The sequence below is a fragment of the Dendropsophus ebraccatus genome, chromosome 7 (genome assembly GCF_027789765.1).
Source record: "Dendropsophus ebraccatus isolate aDenEbr1 chromosome 7, aDenEbr1.pat, whole genome shotgun sequence".
NCBI lineage: Eukaryota > Metazoa > Chordata > Amphibia > Anura > Hylidae > Dendropsophus > Dendropsophus ebraccatus.
The window spans coordinates 148,103,723-148,122,716 of NC_091460.1; the positions used below are offsets into that span (position 1 = coordinate 148,103,723).

Here is an 18,994-nt window from a genome sequence, read left to right on the forward strand (position 1 = left end):
CAAGAGCCGCTGTTTGCAGTTTGTGTCATTAATTTGCACCTGTTATTTTGTTAGTTACATGCATTTTTTTTCACCGTTCTTGCACCGTTTTTATACTAAAATCAAAACCTTTAATAAAAGCCACGGCCAAAAGGGTGTTAATAGTGGCCATCATTTAACCTAAACTGCAGTAATGTACAGATGGCCAACAAAGTATGCAAAAAAAAAAAAAAGAATACTGAAAACAACGGCCATGGTTTTGAGCATCAAATAACATATGGGATGGGATGTCAATTTCTGCCACACATCTAAAATATCCACAAAGGATATTTTCCCGTGGAGTGTCTCTTTGGCATATGCTGGGTCAGTTTACTGTATAGAAAAGTAAGGCTGGGTTCACACTACGTTTTTGCAATCCTTTTTTTCATCCAGTTTTTGCAAAAAAAAAAAAAAAAAAAAGTATGAAAAAAATGATGCCTTTGTGTGCATCTGTTTTGATCTGTTTTCCCATTGACTTCCATTATAAAAAAAAAAAACTGATCAAAACAGATCCGTTTTTTTTTTTTTTTACGTACATTAAAACGTAGTCGACTTCATTTTGTTCCGCTTTGATCCGTGTTTTTTTTTTTTTTTTTTTTAATGGAAGTGAATGGAAAAATGGATCAAAACCAATGCACACAAAGGCATCCGTTTTTTGCAAAAAACGGATGGAAAAAACTGATTGCAAAAACGTAGTGTGAATTTGCAGTTAATAAACAAGCTAAAAATCTTCGGATGACATCTCTGTAACAATCCTAACAAGTGGTAGTAGACCCTGATAAAACCTGTTGCTCACCATACTGATACACTATTACTTTTTAGACTCTTCATAAAGTTTAGACTCTTCATAAACAAATATAATTTACTGCTTTGTTATGTGGCCTCATGGGGATATTTTTTCTCACATCCATGTCCAGGTATTCAACCAAGATGGTGAGTTTATCTTGAAGTTTGGATCAAATGGAGAAGGCAATGGGCAGTTTAATGCACCAACTGGAGTAGCTGTGGATTCCAATGGGAATATAATAGTCGCTGACTGGGGAAACAGCAGAATCCAAGTAAGAGCCGAGTAATGTCATGTGTTCCAGTAACCTACAGCTAGTTACAATTACAGCGATACAATCCATCCAACCATTACTTATACATAACAGTTATAGAATCTATATAATGTATAATACCTGTAGACCTCTGGCCAGGACACATGACGTCCACCGCCATATTTCCAAGACCTGAGGATGGAACCTGCTACATTACATGACCTTAGTAGACTTTCTGGAGTTTAATCACAATCGCAACCTCCATTATTTTTTATACAATCCCTAGGTTCCGAATCCACAAAGTATTACTACATAAAGGCTTCTGTTTGTAGGTTAATATTCTATTTGTACAAGAATTGACCTTTGTGACCATAGATGAGGCTTCACTTACATTTATATAATTTTTCCATAGCTATCTATATTATGTTACTCTCCTAGTAAATATTATTTTTGTGTGTACTTTAGGTTTTCGATGGGAGTGGATCATTTTTGTCTTACATTAACACCTCTGCTGACCCCCTGTACGGTCCCCAGGGACTGGCTCTCACCTCAGACGGCCATGTTGTTGTAGCAGACTCTGGAAACCATTGTTTTAAAGTTTACCGGTACTTACAGTAACTGGAGAGCGGCCATGTTTGTGGGACTTACTGCACTCAATAAGAGCCAATGGAACTTCTAGCAAGATGGATGGAAGTGATTTCCGGATGACTTTCCCTTATTTAATCTCCTCCATGTGATCATGTTTACGTCTTGGCGATGGCTCATGTCTGTGTCAGATTGCTTCATCGCTACACACTGAACTTTCCATTGTAAGATAGGATTATGCCATTAACGTGTTACTGGAACCTTTACAGCCACTCATCTTGTGCACTTCGGACTTTGACCTCTTAGAACTCACGGACCTGGCGCTCCTTTGTGGAGCTCCTGGGTTCTAGAATCAGTTGTTGTCAGACATTATTTGCCCAGCACTGAACTCCAGAAGTCTTCTAGCTCGGTGTATCCTGGTAGGTATTGTATTTAAGCATAGGAAACAACATAAATGTAACATAGTAAATGTACACGTGTATTCAGACACTTTACAAACTCCTGTCCCATTTGTAATAATTGAAGCCTTATCTCGGCGGCCATTTGCAGGTTCTGTGCACTTCTATTTATCTCGTGGTACATTGATGAGGGGTGATGATGTGTTTAGTCTTTCATTTCATGCACATTTTTCCATTTTTATACAAAATAGAAAAACTACTAAACTAAAAAGTTGAAATGAATGTTGGTTGTGAATCCCATGAGGGGTGACGAGCGATGGAGCTATATGCCTTATTGACAGACACCCATAGATACCAAACTTATCCCCTGCGGAAACATTGCATGCCTCTATCCCAGCATAAGACTTATCGGAGTCTTCTATTCAAGTTAGTGGAAACTAAAATGGCAACGTGAAGCCTTGGATGGGATTTATAGCCATAAGCGTGTGGGCCTGTACTAATATAATACATGGCATTAACTACAGATCAGGCAATGAGTGATTGTATAGAAGATTTGCTTTTCTTACCATTTGCTAAAAAAGAAAAAAATAGAAAAACAAAACTTTCCGATTATGTTCACCCAGCGATAATGAGGGCTCTGACTGCTGTGACTGAGGTTGGGTTCACATGCAGTATGGTAACGGTGTAAATCGCTGTGGTTTAGGCTGCATTTACATGTCCGTGGATTTGCGGGCCTTACATGCAATACATGCAATGGATTCTTTCCCACCCGGCATGATGTATCAGTATCATGCCGGGAAATGAGTCGCTGCAACACTGTAGTGACACAGCCGCGCAGCTCTGTCATTTACAGTGCTGTGGCTATTCAAAGACTTTCCCCGCTGCCAGCATTCTATTGATACATCATGCCGGTGGGGAAATAATCCATTGCATGTATTGCATGCAATGTTGGCAATTACACAGTCATGTAAATGCAGCCATAGTGATGTGGTTATTGGTCGTGCAGTTGTCACTTTTAAAGAGCTTATCTCGGCTTAGGAAAGACACAGCTATATTCTTGTAAAAACAGCGCCACCCCTGTCTCTGGGTTGTGTGTGGTATTACAATTCAGCTCCATTCACTGCAATGAAACTGAGCTGCAATACCACACACAACCAAGATGGGCGCTGTTTCTGGAAGAAAGTGGCCATGATTTCCAACACTTAGATAATCCCTTTAAAAACATGTGCACCTAAAAGCCTTATGTGCATGTGATCCCAGCCTTGTGGCTCGCAGAGTGATTGTTAAGTCTTATAATACACTGAAGTAGTGAAGCAAGTAAAACGGTCCAGAGTTTTCATAATCCAATAGTGGACGGTACTGACATTTTAAACATCTGTATTTCTCAATTGAAAATTAAAATGTTGATCTAGAATATGTAAAAGCCTCTTTACTAGCACGGCATGTGTATTCCAGACCATCCTATGCACTTACTTACACCTTCCTGACAGAAAACACAAGGGAACTGACAAGGGCTATGCTCACATGGGGCATCAGACAAAAAATAAGACGCTGATTAAAAAGAATCGGCAAAGGAAATTCACATTTTACTAAAAACTTAGTAAATTTTTTTCACATTTTGTTTTGTTATAATACGTGAATTTTTAAATGGTCAAAAAATGCATGCGGCATGTACACCGCTGCATACATTGCCCATTGAAATACATGCGATGAGTGTGGTGGGAGCATTTCAGGTGTATTTCTGTGTACAGTACTTATGTATTCTGCTCACAAATACTGTCCATATCAGAAGTCATCCTGCGAGCATAGCCTCTCTCTCTCTCTCTCTCTCTCTCTCTCTCTCTCTCTCTCTCTCTCTCTCTCTATCTCTCTATCTCTATCTCTCCTCTTCCCCCCCCCCCCCCCCCAGAGCTGTCCGGGATCATCATTTTTCTGCAATTTTACAAGTTTCCTGGAATTAAACGGCATGAGATGGGCAGCTTATTGGGGTTAGATGGAGGTTTATGGAGGATTACATCATCGTCATCCTTTCCGCTCAGACCCTGCGTCCTAGATCCTAAATCATCCCTGATTCCTTCCCTAAGGTTTTACACCATACCATGGTAGAATAACCAGAAGCTGCGAGTACAGGTGCCGGTCACTTTACCGCTGTGTAAAGAATTCCAAGAAATGCGTCTAGCACAGTGTATGTGCTGCAGCGGTGTGACCAGGATGTGTTCTAATAAAGGGGAAACTATCCGCAGGTTAGAAGTAACTGGCTGATATCTCGCTATAGTATATGGGGTGCTGAGGATGAAGGTATTCTTACCCGCCCATCCACCTCTCCTAAACAATATCAGCGGCTGCCAGGGCGGATCGGGGAACAATTTATCTTAGGATTCAACTCCTAACATCACAGAGACTGACGTCAGTCAGTAGCGGGGAGGATCCTAGACGTTTGGCCGGAGTGAGGAGCAGCCCACAGTTATGGACATGCTGTCTGTGGATGGAGACCCCGGGGCGGCTGTCTGTGGATGGAGACCTCGGGGCGGCTGTCTGTGGATGGAGACCCCGGGGCGGCTGTCTGTGGATGGAGACCCCGGGGCGGCTGTCTGTGGATGGATACCCCGGGGCGGCTGTCTGTGGATGGAGACCCCGGGGCGGCTGTCTGTGGATGGAGACCCCGGGGCGGCTGTCTGTGGATCATCCTCTCCAGCAGCCACAGCCCGCACAGCTCTAGGAGTCGTGACATCACTATGTTATCCAGGAAGTGACATCACCATGTTATCCAGGAAGTGACATCACCATGTTATCCAGGAAGTGACATCACCGTGTTATCCAGAAAGTGATATCACCGTGTTATCCAGGAAGTGACAGCACCATGTTATGCAGAAAGTGACATCACCGTGTTATCCAGAAAGTGATATCACCGTGTTATCCAGGAAGTGACATCACCGTGTTATCCAGGAAGTGAAGCCCTGATGCAGTACTAAGTGCAGGGAAAAAGCACTTTATAAGCATTTTGCGTAATAAGTGTATATTGGGGATTTGTTTAACTTTTGGGGGGGCAATACAATATTTTAATAACAATTTTCGCCAGACTTCTCCCTTAACCCCTTTAAGTCTGATCCTGATTTGGTGATGAATATATCAGAATATATTCTTTACACATTACTAGATTCCTTCTATCCACAGAACCATGCCAGCTTCTTATAACAGTGCCATCCTAGTCCTGCACACACACCTGTATATACGGTTGGTATAACAGTGCCATCCTAGTCCTGCACACACACCTGTATATACGGTTGGTATAACAGTGCCATCCTAGTCCTGCACACACACCTGTATATATGGTTGGTATAACAGTGCCATCCTTGTCCTGCACACACCCCTGTATATACGGTTGGTATAACAGTGCCATCCTTGTCCTGCACACACACCTGTATATACGGTTGGTATAACAGTGCCATCCTAGTCCTGCACACACACCTGTATATACGGTTGGTATAACAGTGCCATCCTAGTCCTGCACACACACCTGTATATACGGTTGTTTTTCATAGCTGTATACTTACTGTATTTCTTACGGCTCAGATTTGTATAGGATGATGAGAGTGCCGCTCCCTAACACAATCGCTCCAATTCCTGTAATAGAAAACAACCGGTCAATAAATATTTGGATTGTACCTACAAATTTCTGTCCCGTGTGTTTCATATGACGACTGTAAACGTTTCCGTGTCAGCAAAGCTTCAGAGAGATCCCGACTGTACAAACTCACAGCTTTTATTTCCCTCCACAATCTTGTGTCAATAGTTTTTATTTAAAGGGGTTGTTCACCAAAAATCCTTTTCTTTCAAATCAACTGGTTGTATCGATTTGTAATTTTCTTCTATCTAAAAATCTTGTCTTCCAGTACTTATAAGCTGCTGTATGTGCTACAGGAAGTGGTGTATTCTCTCCAGTCTGACACATCTGTCCATGTCAGGAACTGGGGGTGACACTAGGAGGACTGGGGGGGGGGGGGTGACACAAGAGCTTACACACTAGGAGGACTGGGGGGGGGCACAAGAGCTTACACACTAGGAGGACTGGGGGGGACACAAGAGCTTACACACTAGGAGGACTGGGGAGGACACAAGAGCTTACACACTAGGAGGACTGGGGAGGACACAAGAGCTTACACACTAGGAGGACTGGGGAGGACACAAGAGCTTACACACTAGGAGGACTGGGGAGGACACAAGAGCTTACACACTAGGAGGACTGGGGGAACACAAGAGCTTACACACTAGGAGGACTGGGGGAACACAAGAGCTTACACACTAGGAGGACTGGGGAGGACACAAGAGCTTACACACTAGGAGGACTGGGGGAACACAAGAGCTTACACACTAGGAGGACTGGGGAGGACACAAGAGCTTACACACTAGGAGGACTGGGGGACACAAGAGCTTACACACTAGGAGGACTGGGGGGGGACACAAGAGCTTTCACACTAGGAGGATTGGGGGGGGGGACACAAGAGCTTCCATACTAGGAGGACTGGGGGTGACACGAGCTTACATACTAGGAGGACTGGGGGGGAAACAAGAGCTTACACACTAGGAGGACTGGGGGGACACAGGAGCTTACACACTAGGAGGACTGGGGGAACACAAGAGCTTACACACTAGGAGGACTGGGGGAACACAAGAGCTTACACACTAGGAGGACTGGGGGGGACACAAGAGCTTACACACTAGGAGGACTGGGGAGGACACAAGAGCTTACACACTAGGAGGACTGGGGGAACACAAGAGCTTACACACTAGGAGGACTGGGGAGGACACAAGAGCTTACACACTAGGAGGACTGGGGGACACAAGAGCTTACACACTAGGAGGACTGGGGGGTGACATGAAAGCTTACACACTAGGAGGACTGGGGGAACACAAGAGCTTTCACGCTAGGAGGACTGTGGGACACAAGCTTACACACTAGGAGGTTGGGGGGACACAAGAGCTTACACACTAGGAGGACTGGGGGGGACTCAAGATCTTACACACTAGGAGGACTGGGGACACACAAGCTTACACACTAGAAGGTCTGGGGGAAAATGAGCTTACACACTAAGACAGGCATGTCCAAAGTCCGTCCGGAGGGCCATTTGCGGCCCGCGTTCCGAACTTTTACGGCCCCCCCAGGTATCCAGCTTGCTATTATCTGCCTGTGTTATAAAGCATATAGCATGTAGCATGTAAAATGGTCGGCCCTCGCACATGTTCACTTCATCAAATTTGGCACTCTTCGAAAAAAGTTTGGACATGCCTGCACTAAGAGGACTAGGGGGGACACAAGAGCTTACACACTAGGAGGACTGGGGAGACACAAGAGCTTACACACTAGGAGGACTGAGGGGCCACAAGAGCTTACACACTAGGAGGACTGGGGGGACACAGGAGCTTACACACTAGGAGGACTGGGGGGGACACAGGAGCTTACAGACTAGGAGGACTGGGGTTGACACAAGAGCTTACACGCTAGGAGGACTGGGGGGACACGAGCTTGCACACTAGGAGGACTGTATATATATATATATATATATATATATATATATATATATATATATATATATACACACTCACCGGCCACTTTATTAGGTACACCATGGTAGTAACGTGTGGTCTTCTGCTGCTGTAGCCCATCTGCCTCTGAGTTGGAGGTACTGTGCGTTCAGAGATGCTCTTCGGCCTACCTTGGTTGTAACGGTTGGCTATTTGAGTCACTGTTGCCTTTCTATCAGCTGGAACCAGTCTGCCCATTCTCCTCTGACCTCTGGCATCAACAAGGCATTTCCGCCCACAGAACTGCCGCTCACTGGATGGTTTTTTCTTTTTCGGACCATTCTCTGTAAACCCTAGAGATGGTTGTGCGTGAAAATCCCAGTAGATCAGCAGTTTCTGAAATACTCAGACCAGCCCTTCTGGCACCAACAACCATGCCACGTTCAAAGGCACCAAATCACCTTTCTTCCCCAAACTGATGCTCGGTTTGAACTGCAGGAGATTGTCTTGACCATGTCTACATGCCTAAATGCACTGAGTTGCCGCCATGTGATTGGCTGATTAGAAATTAAGTGGTAATGTGCAGTTGGACAGGTGTACCTAATAAAGTGGCCGGTGAGTGTATATATATATGTATATATATAAATATATATCATGAGTTGTATGAGTTAAAGGGGTTATCCAGCGCTACAAAAACATAGCCACTTTCTTCCAGAAAAAGCACCACTCTTGTCTCCAGCTTGGGTGGGGTTTTGCTGCTCAGTTACATTGAAGTGAATGGAGCTCAATTGCAAACCGCACCTAAACTGGAGACAAGAGTCGTGTTGTCTCTGAAAGAAAGTGGCCGTGTTCTTGTAGCACTGGAGAACCCCTTTAACTTGATCACAATAATGTGTTCAACTCAACTTTCTAATTGACTTCACATGGCTCCCTGACACAATTGTGTCAGGTATCAAGTTAACCCTGGCTACATCTGTATATACATTGCTCAAAAAATAAAGGGAACACTTGAACAACACAATATAACGCCAAGTAAATGAGAATTCTGTGAGATCAGACTGTCCACTCAGGAAGCCGCACTGACTGACACTCACTGTCACCTGCAGTCAGCGAGACCCCCCTCAATAATGGAGGGCTCTGCAGGTGGGGAGCACACACCACTTCTCACTACCTAGGCTTTCTGGCTGATGTATTGGTCACTTTTAAATGTTGCTGGTGCTTTCACACTCGTGGTAACACTCTACAGCCCACACAAGTGGCTCAGGTAGTGCAGCTCCTCCAGGATGGCACATCAATGTCAGCTGTGACAAAAAGCTTTGCTGTGTCTGTCAGCGTAGTGTCCAGAGGCTGGAGGCCCTACCAGAAGACAAATTGACAATTCCACCACTCCAAACCCTGGGTAAAACAATGGGTGCAGGTCCAGGTAGGCAGAATGATGTATAAAATGCAAGTATTTATTAAAAACAGAACGCGTTTCGAAGTCGTGCTGACTGCTTTTTCAAGTGTCACTTCTTCAGAAAGAAGTCAGCATGACTTCGAAACGCATTGTATTTTTAATAAATACTTGCATTTAGCATTTAATACTTGCGATTTGTAGCAACCTGTTCGGTTCCTGGGAGTGGCTGCGGTTCTAATACATGCTAATACTGAGTGTTGTGCCTTGCATTTGCACACCAATATCAGGTGAGAGTCTCCAATATACTCTCCTGTGTTTCCTCACTTATTGCAGACATCACACCATGGAGTGCTGTTCACATTTGTATCTACCAGGAGACATGGAGGAGGCGGTAGTGTCCAGAGGCTGGAGGAGCTACCAGGAGACAGGCCAGTACACCAGGAGACGTGGAGGAGGCCGTAGGAGGGACATAACCCAGCAGCAGGACCGCTACCTCAGCCACCTTATCAGGAGCATGCCCGGGCCTTGTAGGGAGGTCATACAGACACCTCATCAGGAGCATGCCCGGGCCTTGTAGGGAGGTCATACAGACACCTCATCAGGAGCATGCCCGGGCCTTGTAGAGAGGTCATATAGCCACCTCATCAGGAGCATGCCCGGGCCTTGTAGGGAGGTCATACAGACACCTCATCAGGAGCATGCCCGGGCCTTGTAGGGAGGTCATATACCTCATCAGGGGCATGCCTGGGCCTTGTAGGGAGGTCATACACCTCATCAGGAGCATGCCCGGGCCTTGTAGGGAGGTCATACAGCCACCTCATCAGGAGCATGCCTGGGCCTTGTAGGGAGGTCATACAGACACCTCATCAGGAGCATGCCCGGGCCTTGTAGGGAGGTCATACAGACACCTCATCAGGAGCATACCCGGGTCTTGTAGGGAGGTCATACAGACACCTCATCAGGAGCATGCCCGGGCCTTGTAGGGAGGTCATATACCTCATCAGGGGCATGCCTGGGCCTTGTAGGGAGGTCATACACCTCATCAGGAGCATGCCTGGGCCTTGTAGGGAGGTCATACAGCCACCTCATCAGGAGCATGCCCGGGCCTTGTAGGGAGGTCATACACCTCATCAGGAGCATGCCCAGGCCTTGTAGGGAGGTCATACAGCCACCTCATCAGGAGCATGCCCGGGCCTTGTAGGGAGGTCATACAGACACCTCATCAGGAGCATGCCCGGGCCTTGTAGGGAGGTCATACAGACACCTCATCGGAAGCATGCCCGGGCCTTGTAGGGAGGTCATACAGACACCTCATCGGAAGCATGCCCGGGCCTTGTAGGGAGGTCATACAGACACCTCATCAGGAGCATGCCCGGGCCTTGTAGGGAGGTCATACAGACACCTCATCAGGAGCATGCCCGGGCCTTGTAGGGAGGTCATACAGACACCTCATCGGAAGCATGCCCGGGCCTTGTAGGGAGGTCATACAGACACCTCATCAGGAGCATGCCCGGGCCTTGTAGGGAGGTCATACAGACACCTCATCAGGAGCATACCCGGGCCTTGTAGGGAGGTCATACAGACACCTCATCAGGAGCATGCCAAGGCCTTGTAGGGAGGTCATACAGACACCTCATCAGGAGCATGCCCGAGCATTGTAGGGAGGTCATACAGACACCTCATCAGGAGCATGCCCGGGCCTTGTAGGGAGGTCAGACACCTCATCAGGAGCATGCCTGGGCCTTGTAGGGAGGTCATACAGACACCTCATCAGGAGCATGCCCGGGCCTTGTAGGGAGGTCATACACCACATGAGGAGCATGCTCGGGCCTTGTAGGGAGGTCATACAGCCACCTCATCAGGAGCATGCCCGGGCCTTGTAGGGAGGTCATACAGCCACCTCATCGGAAACATGCCCGGGCCTTGTAGGGAGGTCATACAGACACCTCATCAGGAGCATGCCCGGGCCTTGTAGGGAGGTCATACAGACACCTCATCAGGACCATGCCCAGGCCTTGTAAGGAGGTCATACACCTCATCAGGAGCATGCCCAGGCCTTGTAGGGAGGTCATACAGCCACCTCATCAGGAGCATGCCCGGGCCTTATAGGGAGGTCATACACCTCATCAGGAGCATGCCCGGGCCTTGTAGGGAGGTCACACAGACACCTCATCAGGAGCATGCCCGGGCCTTGTAGGGAGGTCATACAGACACCTCATCAGGAGCATGCCCGGGCCTTGTAGGGAGGTCATACAGCCACCTCATCAGGAGCATGCCCGGGCCTTGTAGGGAGGTCAGACAGCTGCCTCATCAGGAGCATGCCCGGGCCTTGTAGGAATGTCATACACCTCATCAGGAGCATGCCCGGGCCTTGTAGGGAGGTCATACACCTCATCAGGAGCATGCCCGGGCCTTGTAGGGAGGTCATACAGCCACCTCATCAGGAGCATGCCCGGGCCTTGTAGGGAGGTCATACACGTCATCAGGAGCATGCCTGGGCCTTGTAGGGAGGTCATACACCTCATCAGGAGCATGCCCGGGCCTTGTAGGGAGGTCATACAGACACCTCATCAGGAGCATGCCCAGGCCTTGTAGGGAGGTCATACAGACACCACATCAGGAGCATGCCCGGGCCTTGTAGGGAGGTCATACACCTCATCAGGAGCATGCCCGGGCCTTGTAGGGAGGTCATACAGCCACCCAATCCGAAGCATGCCTGGGCCTTGTAGGGAGGTCATACAGCTACCTCATCAGGAGCATGCCCGGGCCTTGTAGGGAGGTCATACACCTCATCAGGAGCATGCCCGGGCCTTGTAGGGAGGTCATACACCTCATCAGAAGCATGCCCGGGCCTTGTAGGGAAGTAATACAGACACCTCATCAGGAGCATGCCCGGGCCTTGTAGGGAGGTCATACAGCCACCTCATCAGGAGCATGCCCGGGCCTTGTAGGGAGGTCATACAGACACCTCATCAGGAGCATGCCCGGGCCTTGTAGGGAGGTCATACAGCCACCTCATCAGGAGCATGCCCGGGCCTTGTAGGGAGGTCATACACCTCATCAGGAGCATGCCCGGGCCTTGTAGGGAGGTCATACACCTCATCAGGAGCATGCCCGGGCCTTGTAGGGAGGTCATACACCTCATCAGGAGCATGCCCGGGCCTTGTAGGGAGGTCATACAGACACCTCATCAGGAGCATGCCCGGGCCTTGTAGGGAGGTCATACAGCCACCTCATCAGGAGCATGCCAGGGCCTTGTAGGGAGGTCATACACCTCATCAGGAGCATGCCCGGGCCTTGTAGGGAGGTCATAAAGCCACCTCATCAGGAGCATGCCAGGGCCTTGTAGGGAGGTCATACACCTCATCAGGAGCATGCCCGGGCCTTGTAGGGAGGTCATACAGCCACCTCATCAGGAGCATGCCCGGGCCTTGTAGGGAGGTCATACAGACACCTCATCAGGAGCATGCTCAGGCCTTGTAGGGAAGTCATACAGACACCTCATCAGGAGCATGCCTGAGCCTTGTAGGGAGGTCATACAGCCACCTCATCAGGAGAATGCCCGGGCCTTGTACAGAGGTCATACAGACACCTCATCAGGAGAATGCCCGGGCCATGTAGGGAGGTCATACAGCCACCTCAGCAGGAGCATGCCCGGGCCTTGTAGGGAGGTCATACACCTCATCAGGAGCATGCCCGGGCCTTGTAGGGAGGTCATACAGCCACCCAATCCGAAGCATGCCCGGGCCTTGTAGGGAGGTCATACAACTACCTCATCAGGAGCATGCCAGGGCCTTGTAGGGAGGTCATACACCTCATCAGAAGCATGCCCGGGCCTTGTAGGGAAGTAATACAGACACCTCATCAGGAGCATGCTCGGGCCTTGTAGGGAGGTCATACAGCCACCTCATCAGGAGCATGCCCGGGCCTTGTAGGGAGGTCATACAGACACCTCATCAGGAGCATGCCCGGGCCTTGTAGGGAGGTCATACAGCCACCTCATCAGGAGCATGCCCGGGCCTTGTAGGGAGGTCATACACCTCATCAGAAGCATGCCCGGGCCTTGTAGGGAAGTAATACAGACACCTCATCAGGAGCATGCCCGGGCCTTGTAGGGAGGTCATACAGCCACCTCATCAGGAGCATGCCCGGGCCTTGTAGGGAGGTCATACAGACACCTCATCAGGAGCATGCCCGGGCCGTGTAGGGAGGTCATACAGCCACCTCATCAGGAGCATGCCCGGGCCTTGTAGGGAGGTCATACACCTCATCAGGAGCATGCCCAGGCCTTGTAGGGAGGTCATACACCTCATCAGGAGCATGCCCGGGCCTTGTAGGGAGGTCATACAGACACCTCATCAGGAGCATGCCCGGGCCTTGTAGGGAGGTCACACAGCCACCTTATCAGGAGCATGCCCAGGCCTTGTAGGGAGGTCACACAGACACCTCATCAGGAGCATGCCCGGGCCTTGTAGGGAGGTCATACAGACACCTCATCAGGAGCATGCCCGGGCCTTGTAGGGAGGTCATACAGCCACCTCCTCAGGAGCATGCCAGGGCCTTGTAGGGAGGTCATACACCTCATCAGGAGCATGCCCGGGCCTTGTAGGGAGGTCATAAAGCCACCTCATCAGGAGCATGCCCGGGCCTTGTAGGGAGGTCATACACCTCATCAGGAGCATGCCCGGGCCTTGTAGGGAGGTCATACAGACACCTTATCAGGAGCATGCCCAGTGCATTGTAGGAAAGTCATACAGCCACCTCATCAGGAGCATGCCCGGGCCTTGTAGGGAGGTCATAAAGCCACCTCATCAGGAGCATGCCAGGGCCTTGTAGGGAGGTCATACACCTCATCAGGAGCATGCCCGGGCCTTGTAGGGAGGTCATACAGCCACCTCATCAGGAGCATGCCCGGGCCTTGTAGGGAGGTCATACAGCCACCTCATCAGGAGCATGCCCGGGCCTTGTAGGGAGGTCATATACCTCATCAGGAGCATGCCTGGGCCTTGTAGGCAGGTCATACAGACACCTCATCAGGAGCATGCTCGGGCCTTGTAGGGAAGTCATACAGACACCTCATCAGGAGCATGCCTGAGCCTTGTAGGGAGGTCATACAGCCACCTCATCAGGAGCATGCCCGGGCCTTGTACAGAGGTCATACAGACACCTCATCAGGAGAATGCCCGGGCCATGTAGGGAGGTCATACAGCCACCTCAGCAGGAGCATGCCCGGGCCTTGTAGGGAGGTCATACACCTCATCAGGAGCATGTCCGGGCCTTGTAGGGAGGTCATACAGCCACCCAATCCGAAGCATGCTCGGGCCTTGTAGGGAGGTCATACAGCTACCTCATCAGGAGCATGCCAGGGCCTTGTAGGGAAGTAATACAGACACCTCATCAGGAGCATGCCCGGGCCTTGTAGGGAGGTCATACAGCCACCTCATCAGGAGCATGCCCGGGCCTTGTAGGGAGGTCATACAGCCACCTCATCAGGAGCATGCCCGGGCCTTGTAGGGAGGTCATACACCTCATCAGGAGCATGCCCGGGCCTTGTAGGGAGGTCATACACCTCGTCAGGAGCATGCCCGGGCCTTGTAGGGAGGTCATACAGACACCTCATCAGGAGCATGCCCGGGCCTTGTAGGGAGGTCATACACCTCATCAGGAGAATGCCCGGGCCTTGTAGGGAGGTCACACAGACACCTCATCATGAGCATGCCCGGGCCTTGTAGGGAGGTCATACAGACACCTCATCAGGAGCATGCCCGGGCCTTGTAGGGAGGTCATACAGCCACCTCATCAGGAGCATGCCAGGGCCTTGTAGGAAGGTCATACACCTCATCGGGAGCATGCCCGGGCCTTGTAGGGAGGTCATACAGACACCTTATCAGGAGCATGCCCAATGCATTGTAGGGAGGTCATACAGCCACCTCATCAGGAGCATGCCCGGGCCTTGTAGGGAGGTCATACAGCCACCTCATCAGGAGCATGCCAGGGCCTTGTAGGGAGGTTATACACCTCATCAGGAGCATGCTCGGGCCTTGTAGGGAGGTCATAAAGCCACCTCATCAGGAGCATGCCAGGGCCTTGTAGGGAGGTCATACACCTCATCAGGAGCATGCCCGACCTTGTAGGGAGGTCATACAGCCACCTCATCAGGAGCATGCCCGGGCCTTGTAGGGAGGTCATATACCTCATCAAGAGCATGCCTGGGCCTTGTAGGGAGGTCATACAGCCACCTCATCAGGAGCATGCCCGGGCCTTGTAGGGAGGTCATACAGCCACCCAATCCGAAGCATGCCTGGGCCTTGTAGGGAGGTCATAAAGCCACCTCATCAGGAGCATGCCCGGGCCTTGTAGGGAGGTCATATACCTCATCAGGAGCATGCCTGGGCCTTGTAGGGAGGTTATACAGACACCTCATCAGGAGCATGCTCGGGCCTTGTAGGGAAGTCATACAGACACCTCATCAGGAGCATGCCTGAGCCTTGTAGGGAGGTCATACAGACACCTCATCAGGAGCATGCCCGGGCCTTGTAGGGAGGTCATACACCTCATCAGGAGCATGCCCGGGCCTTGTAGGGAGGTCATACAGCCACCTCATCAGGAGCATGCCAGGGCCTTGTAGGGAGGTCATACACCTCATCAGGAGCATGCCCGGGCCTTGTAGGGAGGTCATACAGCCACCTCATCAGGAGCATGCCAGGGCCTTGTAGGGAGGTCATACACCTCATCAGGAGCATGCCCGGGCCTTGTAGGGAGGTCATAAAGCCACCTCATCAGGAGCATGCCAGGGCCTTGTAGGGAGGTCATACACCTCATCAGGAGCATGCCCGGGCCTTGTAGGGAGGTCATACAGCCACCTCATCAGGAGCATGCCCGGGCCTTGTAGGGAGGTCATATACCTCATCAGGAGCATCCCCGGGCCTTGTAGGGAGGTCATACAGACACCTCATCAGGAGCATGCTCGGGCCTTGTAGGGAAGTCATACAGACACCTCATCAGGAGCATGCCTGAGCCTTGTAGGGAGGTCATACAGCCACCTCATCAGGAGCATGCCCGGGCCTTGTACAGAGGTCATACAGACACCTCATCAGGAGAATGCCCGGGCCATGTAGGGAGGTCATACAGCCACCTCAGCAGGAGCATGCCCGGGCCTTGTAGGGAGGTCATACACCTCATCAGGAGCATGCCCGGGCCTTGTAGGGAGGTCATACAGCCACCCAATCCGAAGCATGCCTGGGCCTTGTAGGAAGGTCATACAGCTACCTCATCAGGAGCATGCCAGGGCCTTGTAGGGAGGTCATACACCTCATCAGGAGCATGCCCGGGCCTTGTAGGGAGGTCATACACCTCATCAGAAGCATGCCCGGGCCTTGTAGGGAAGTAATACAAACACCTCATCAGGAGCATGCCCGGGCCTTGTAGGGAGGTCATACAGCCACCTCATCAGGAGCATGCCCGGGCCTTGTAGGGACGTCATACAGACACCTCATCAGGAGCATGCCCGGGCCTTGTAGGGAGGTCATACAGCCACCTCATCAGGAGCATGCCCGGGCCTTGTAGGGAGGTCATACACCTCATCAGGAGCATGCCCGGGCCTTGTAGGGAGGTCATACACCTCATCAGGAGCATGCCCGGGCCTTGTAGGGAGGTCATACAGACACCTTATCAGGAGCATGCCCAGTGCATTGTAGGGAGGTCATACAGCCACCTCATCAGGAGCATGCCCGGGCCTTGTAGGGAGGTCACACAGCCACCTTATCAGGAGCATGCCCAGGCCTTGTAGGGAGGTCACACAGACACCTCATCAGGAGCATGCCCGGGCCTTGTAGGGAGGTCATACAGACACCTCATCAGGAGCATGCCCGGGCCTTGTAGGGAGGTCATACAGCCACCTCATCAGGAGCATGCCTGGGCCTTGTAGGGAGGTCATACACCTCATCAGGAGCATGTCCGGGCCTTGTAGGGAGGTCATAAAGCCACCTCATCAGGAGCATGCCAGGGCCTTGTAGGGAGGTCATACACCTCATCAGGAGCATGCCCGAGCCTTGTAGGGAGGTCATACAGCCACCTCATCAGGAGCATGCCCGGGCCTTGTAGGGAGGTCATATACCTCATCAGGAGCATGCCTGGGCCTTGTAGGGAGGTTATACAGACACCTCATCAGGAGCATGCTCGGGCCTTGTAGGGAAGTCATACAGACACCTCATCAGGAGCATGCCTGAGCCTTGTAGGGAGGTCATACAGACACCTCATCAGGAGCATGCCCGGGTCTTGTAGGGAGGTCATACACCTCATCAGGAGTATGCCCGGGCCTTGTAGGGAGGTCATACAGACACCTTATCAGGAGCATGCCCAGTGCATTGTAGGGAGGTCATACAGACACCTCATCAGGAGCATGCCCGGGCCTTGTAGGGAGGTCATACAGCCACCTCATCAGGAGCATGCCAGGGCCTTGTAGGGAGGTCATACACCTCCTCAGGAGCATTCCTGGGCCTTGTAGGGAGGTCATAAAGCCACCTCATCAGGAGCATGCCAGGGCCTTGTAGGGAGGTCATACACCTCATCAGGAGCATGCCCGGGCCTTGTAGGGAGGTCATACAGCCACCTCATCAGGAGCATGCCCGGGCCTTGTAGGGAGGTCATACACCTCATCAGGAGCATGCCCGGGCCTTGTAGGGAGGTCATACAGACACCTCATCAGGAGCATGCTCGGGCCTTGTAGGGAAGTCATACAGACACCTCATCAGGAGCATGCCCGGGCCTTGTAGGGAGGTCATACACCTCATCAGGAGCATGCCCGGGCCTTGTAGGGAGGTAATACAGACACCTTATCAGGAGCATGCCCAGTGCATTGTAGGGAGGTCATACAGCCACCTCATCAGGAGCATGCCAGGGCCTTGTAGGGAGGTCATACACCTCATCAGGAGCATGCCCGGGCCTTGTAGGGAGGTCATAAAGCCACCTCATCAGGAGCATGCCAGGGCCTTGTAGGGAGGTCATACACCTGATCAGGAGCATGCCCGGGCCTTGTAGGGAGGTCATACAGCCATTACATTACAGCAAAGTTGGATCGGCCTGGAGGGGATATTCAATGAGACTATTTAATTTAATCACATCTAGGAGGGATATATGTATATATATATATATATATATATATATATATATATATATATTTATATATATATATATAGGAGGGGTCATCTGAGTGGTCCCTGCATGTTTTTCAGCAGCGTATGTGTATATATGATATATATGTCATATACCGCTGAGCCCAGTACACAATGGATTTCGCCATAGACATCTCCAGTGATGGTGGACCCCCAGGAGTCTGATGTCACATAGGAACATGCTGCATTTGGAGATTCTAGGAGCATTTTTGAGTTCCGGCTATGTTTACACCAATGTCATGTACTGTTACAATGGCCGCCATGACAGTGATGAGTTACAGGGCGCTGATAGCTCCCAGCATGGTTTCTGTCTTCTGCACATGAGGGATATGCTGCAGAAGTATGGTGGATGGAGCTGTGAGGTACTTTGAGAGGAGGGATATGCTGCAGCAGTATGGTGGATAGAGCCGTGAGGTACTTGGACAGGAGGGATATGCTACAGCAGTATGGTGGATAGAGCAGTGATGTACTTAGGAGGAATATGCTGCAGCAGTATGGTGGATAGAGCCGTGAGGTACTTAGGAGGGATATGCTACAGCAGTATGGTGGATAGAGCTGTGAGGTACTTGGACAGGAGGAATATGCTGCAGCAGTATGGTGGATAGAGCCGTGAGGTACTTAGGAGGGATATGCTGCAGCAGTATGGTGGATAGAGCCGTGAGGTACTTAGGAGGGATATGCTGCAGCAGTATGGTGGATAAAGCCGTGAGGTACATGATAGGAGGGATATGCTGCAGCAGTATGGTGGATAGAGCCGTGAGGTACATGACAGGAGGGAAATGCTGCAGCAGTATGGTGGATAGAGCTGTGAGGTACTTGGAAAGAAGGGATATGCTGCAGCAGTATGGTGGATAGAGCCGTGAT

At 50.7% G+C, this 18,994-nt stretch overlaps 1 protein-coding gene and 1 long non-coding RNA gene across 6 annotated transcripts in view; one reads left to right on the top strand and one right to left on the bottom strand.

The window, feature by feature from the left end:
- The window catches only part of TRIM2 (tripartite motif containing 2), a 65,880-nt gene extending 63,742 nt beyond the window's left edge, over positions 1–2,138 (top strand). For all 3 annotated transcript variants that reach the window (XM_069978710.1, XM_069978709.1, XM_069978708.1), the window contains exons 11-12: positions 936–1,076; positions 1,521–2,138. In XM_069978710.1, the coding sequence (XP_069834811.1) occupies positions 936–1,076; positions 1,521–1,673 (294 nt within the window). In that variant the 3' untranslated portion in view covers positions 1,674–2,138. The remainder of the gene's footprint in view (positions 1–935; positions 1,077–1,520) is intronic.
- LOC138797910 (uncharacterized) overlaps positions 1–18,994 on the bottom strand; it is a 34,233-nt gene that overhangs the window by 12,020 nt on the left and 3,219 nt on the right. For all 3 annotated transcript variants that reach the window (XR_011364013.1, XR_011364014.1, XR_011364015.1), the window contains exon 2: positions 5,593–5,662. This is a non-coding gene — a long non-coding RNA (uncharacterized lncRNA). The remainder of the gene's footprint in view (positions 1–5,592; positions 5,663–18,994) is intronic.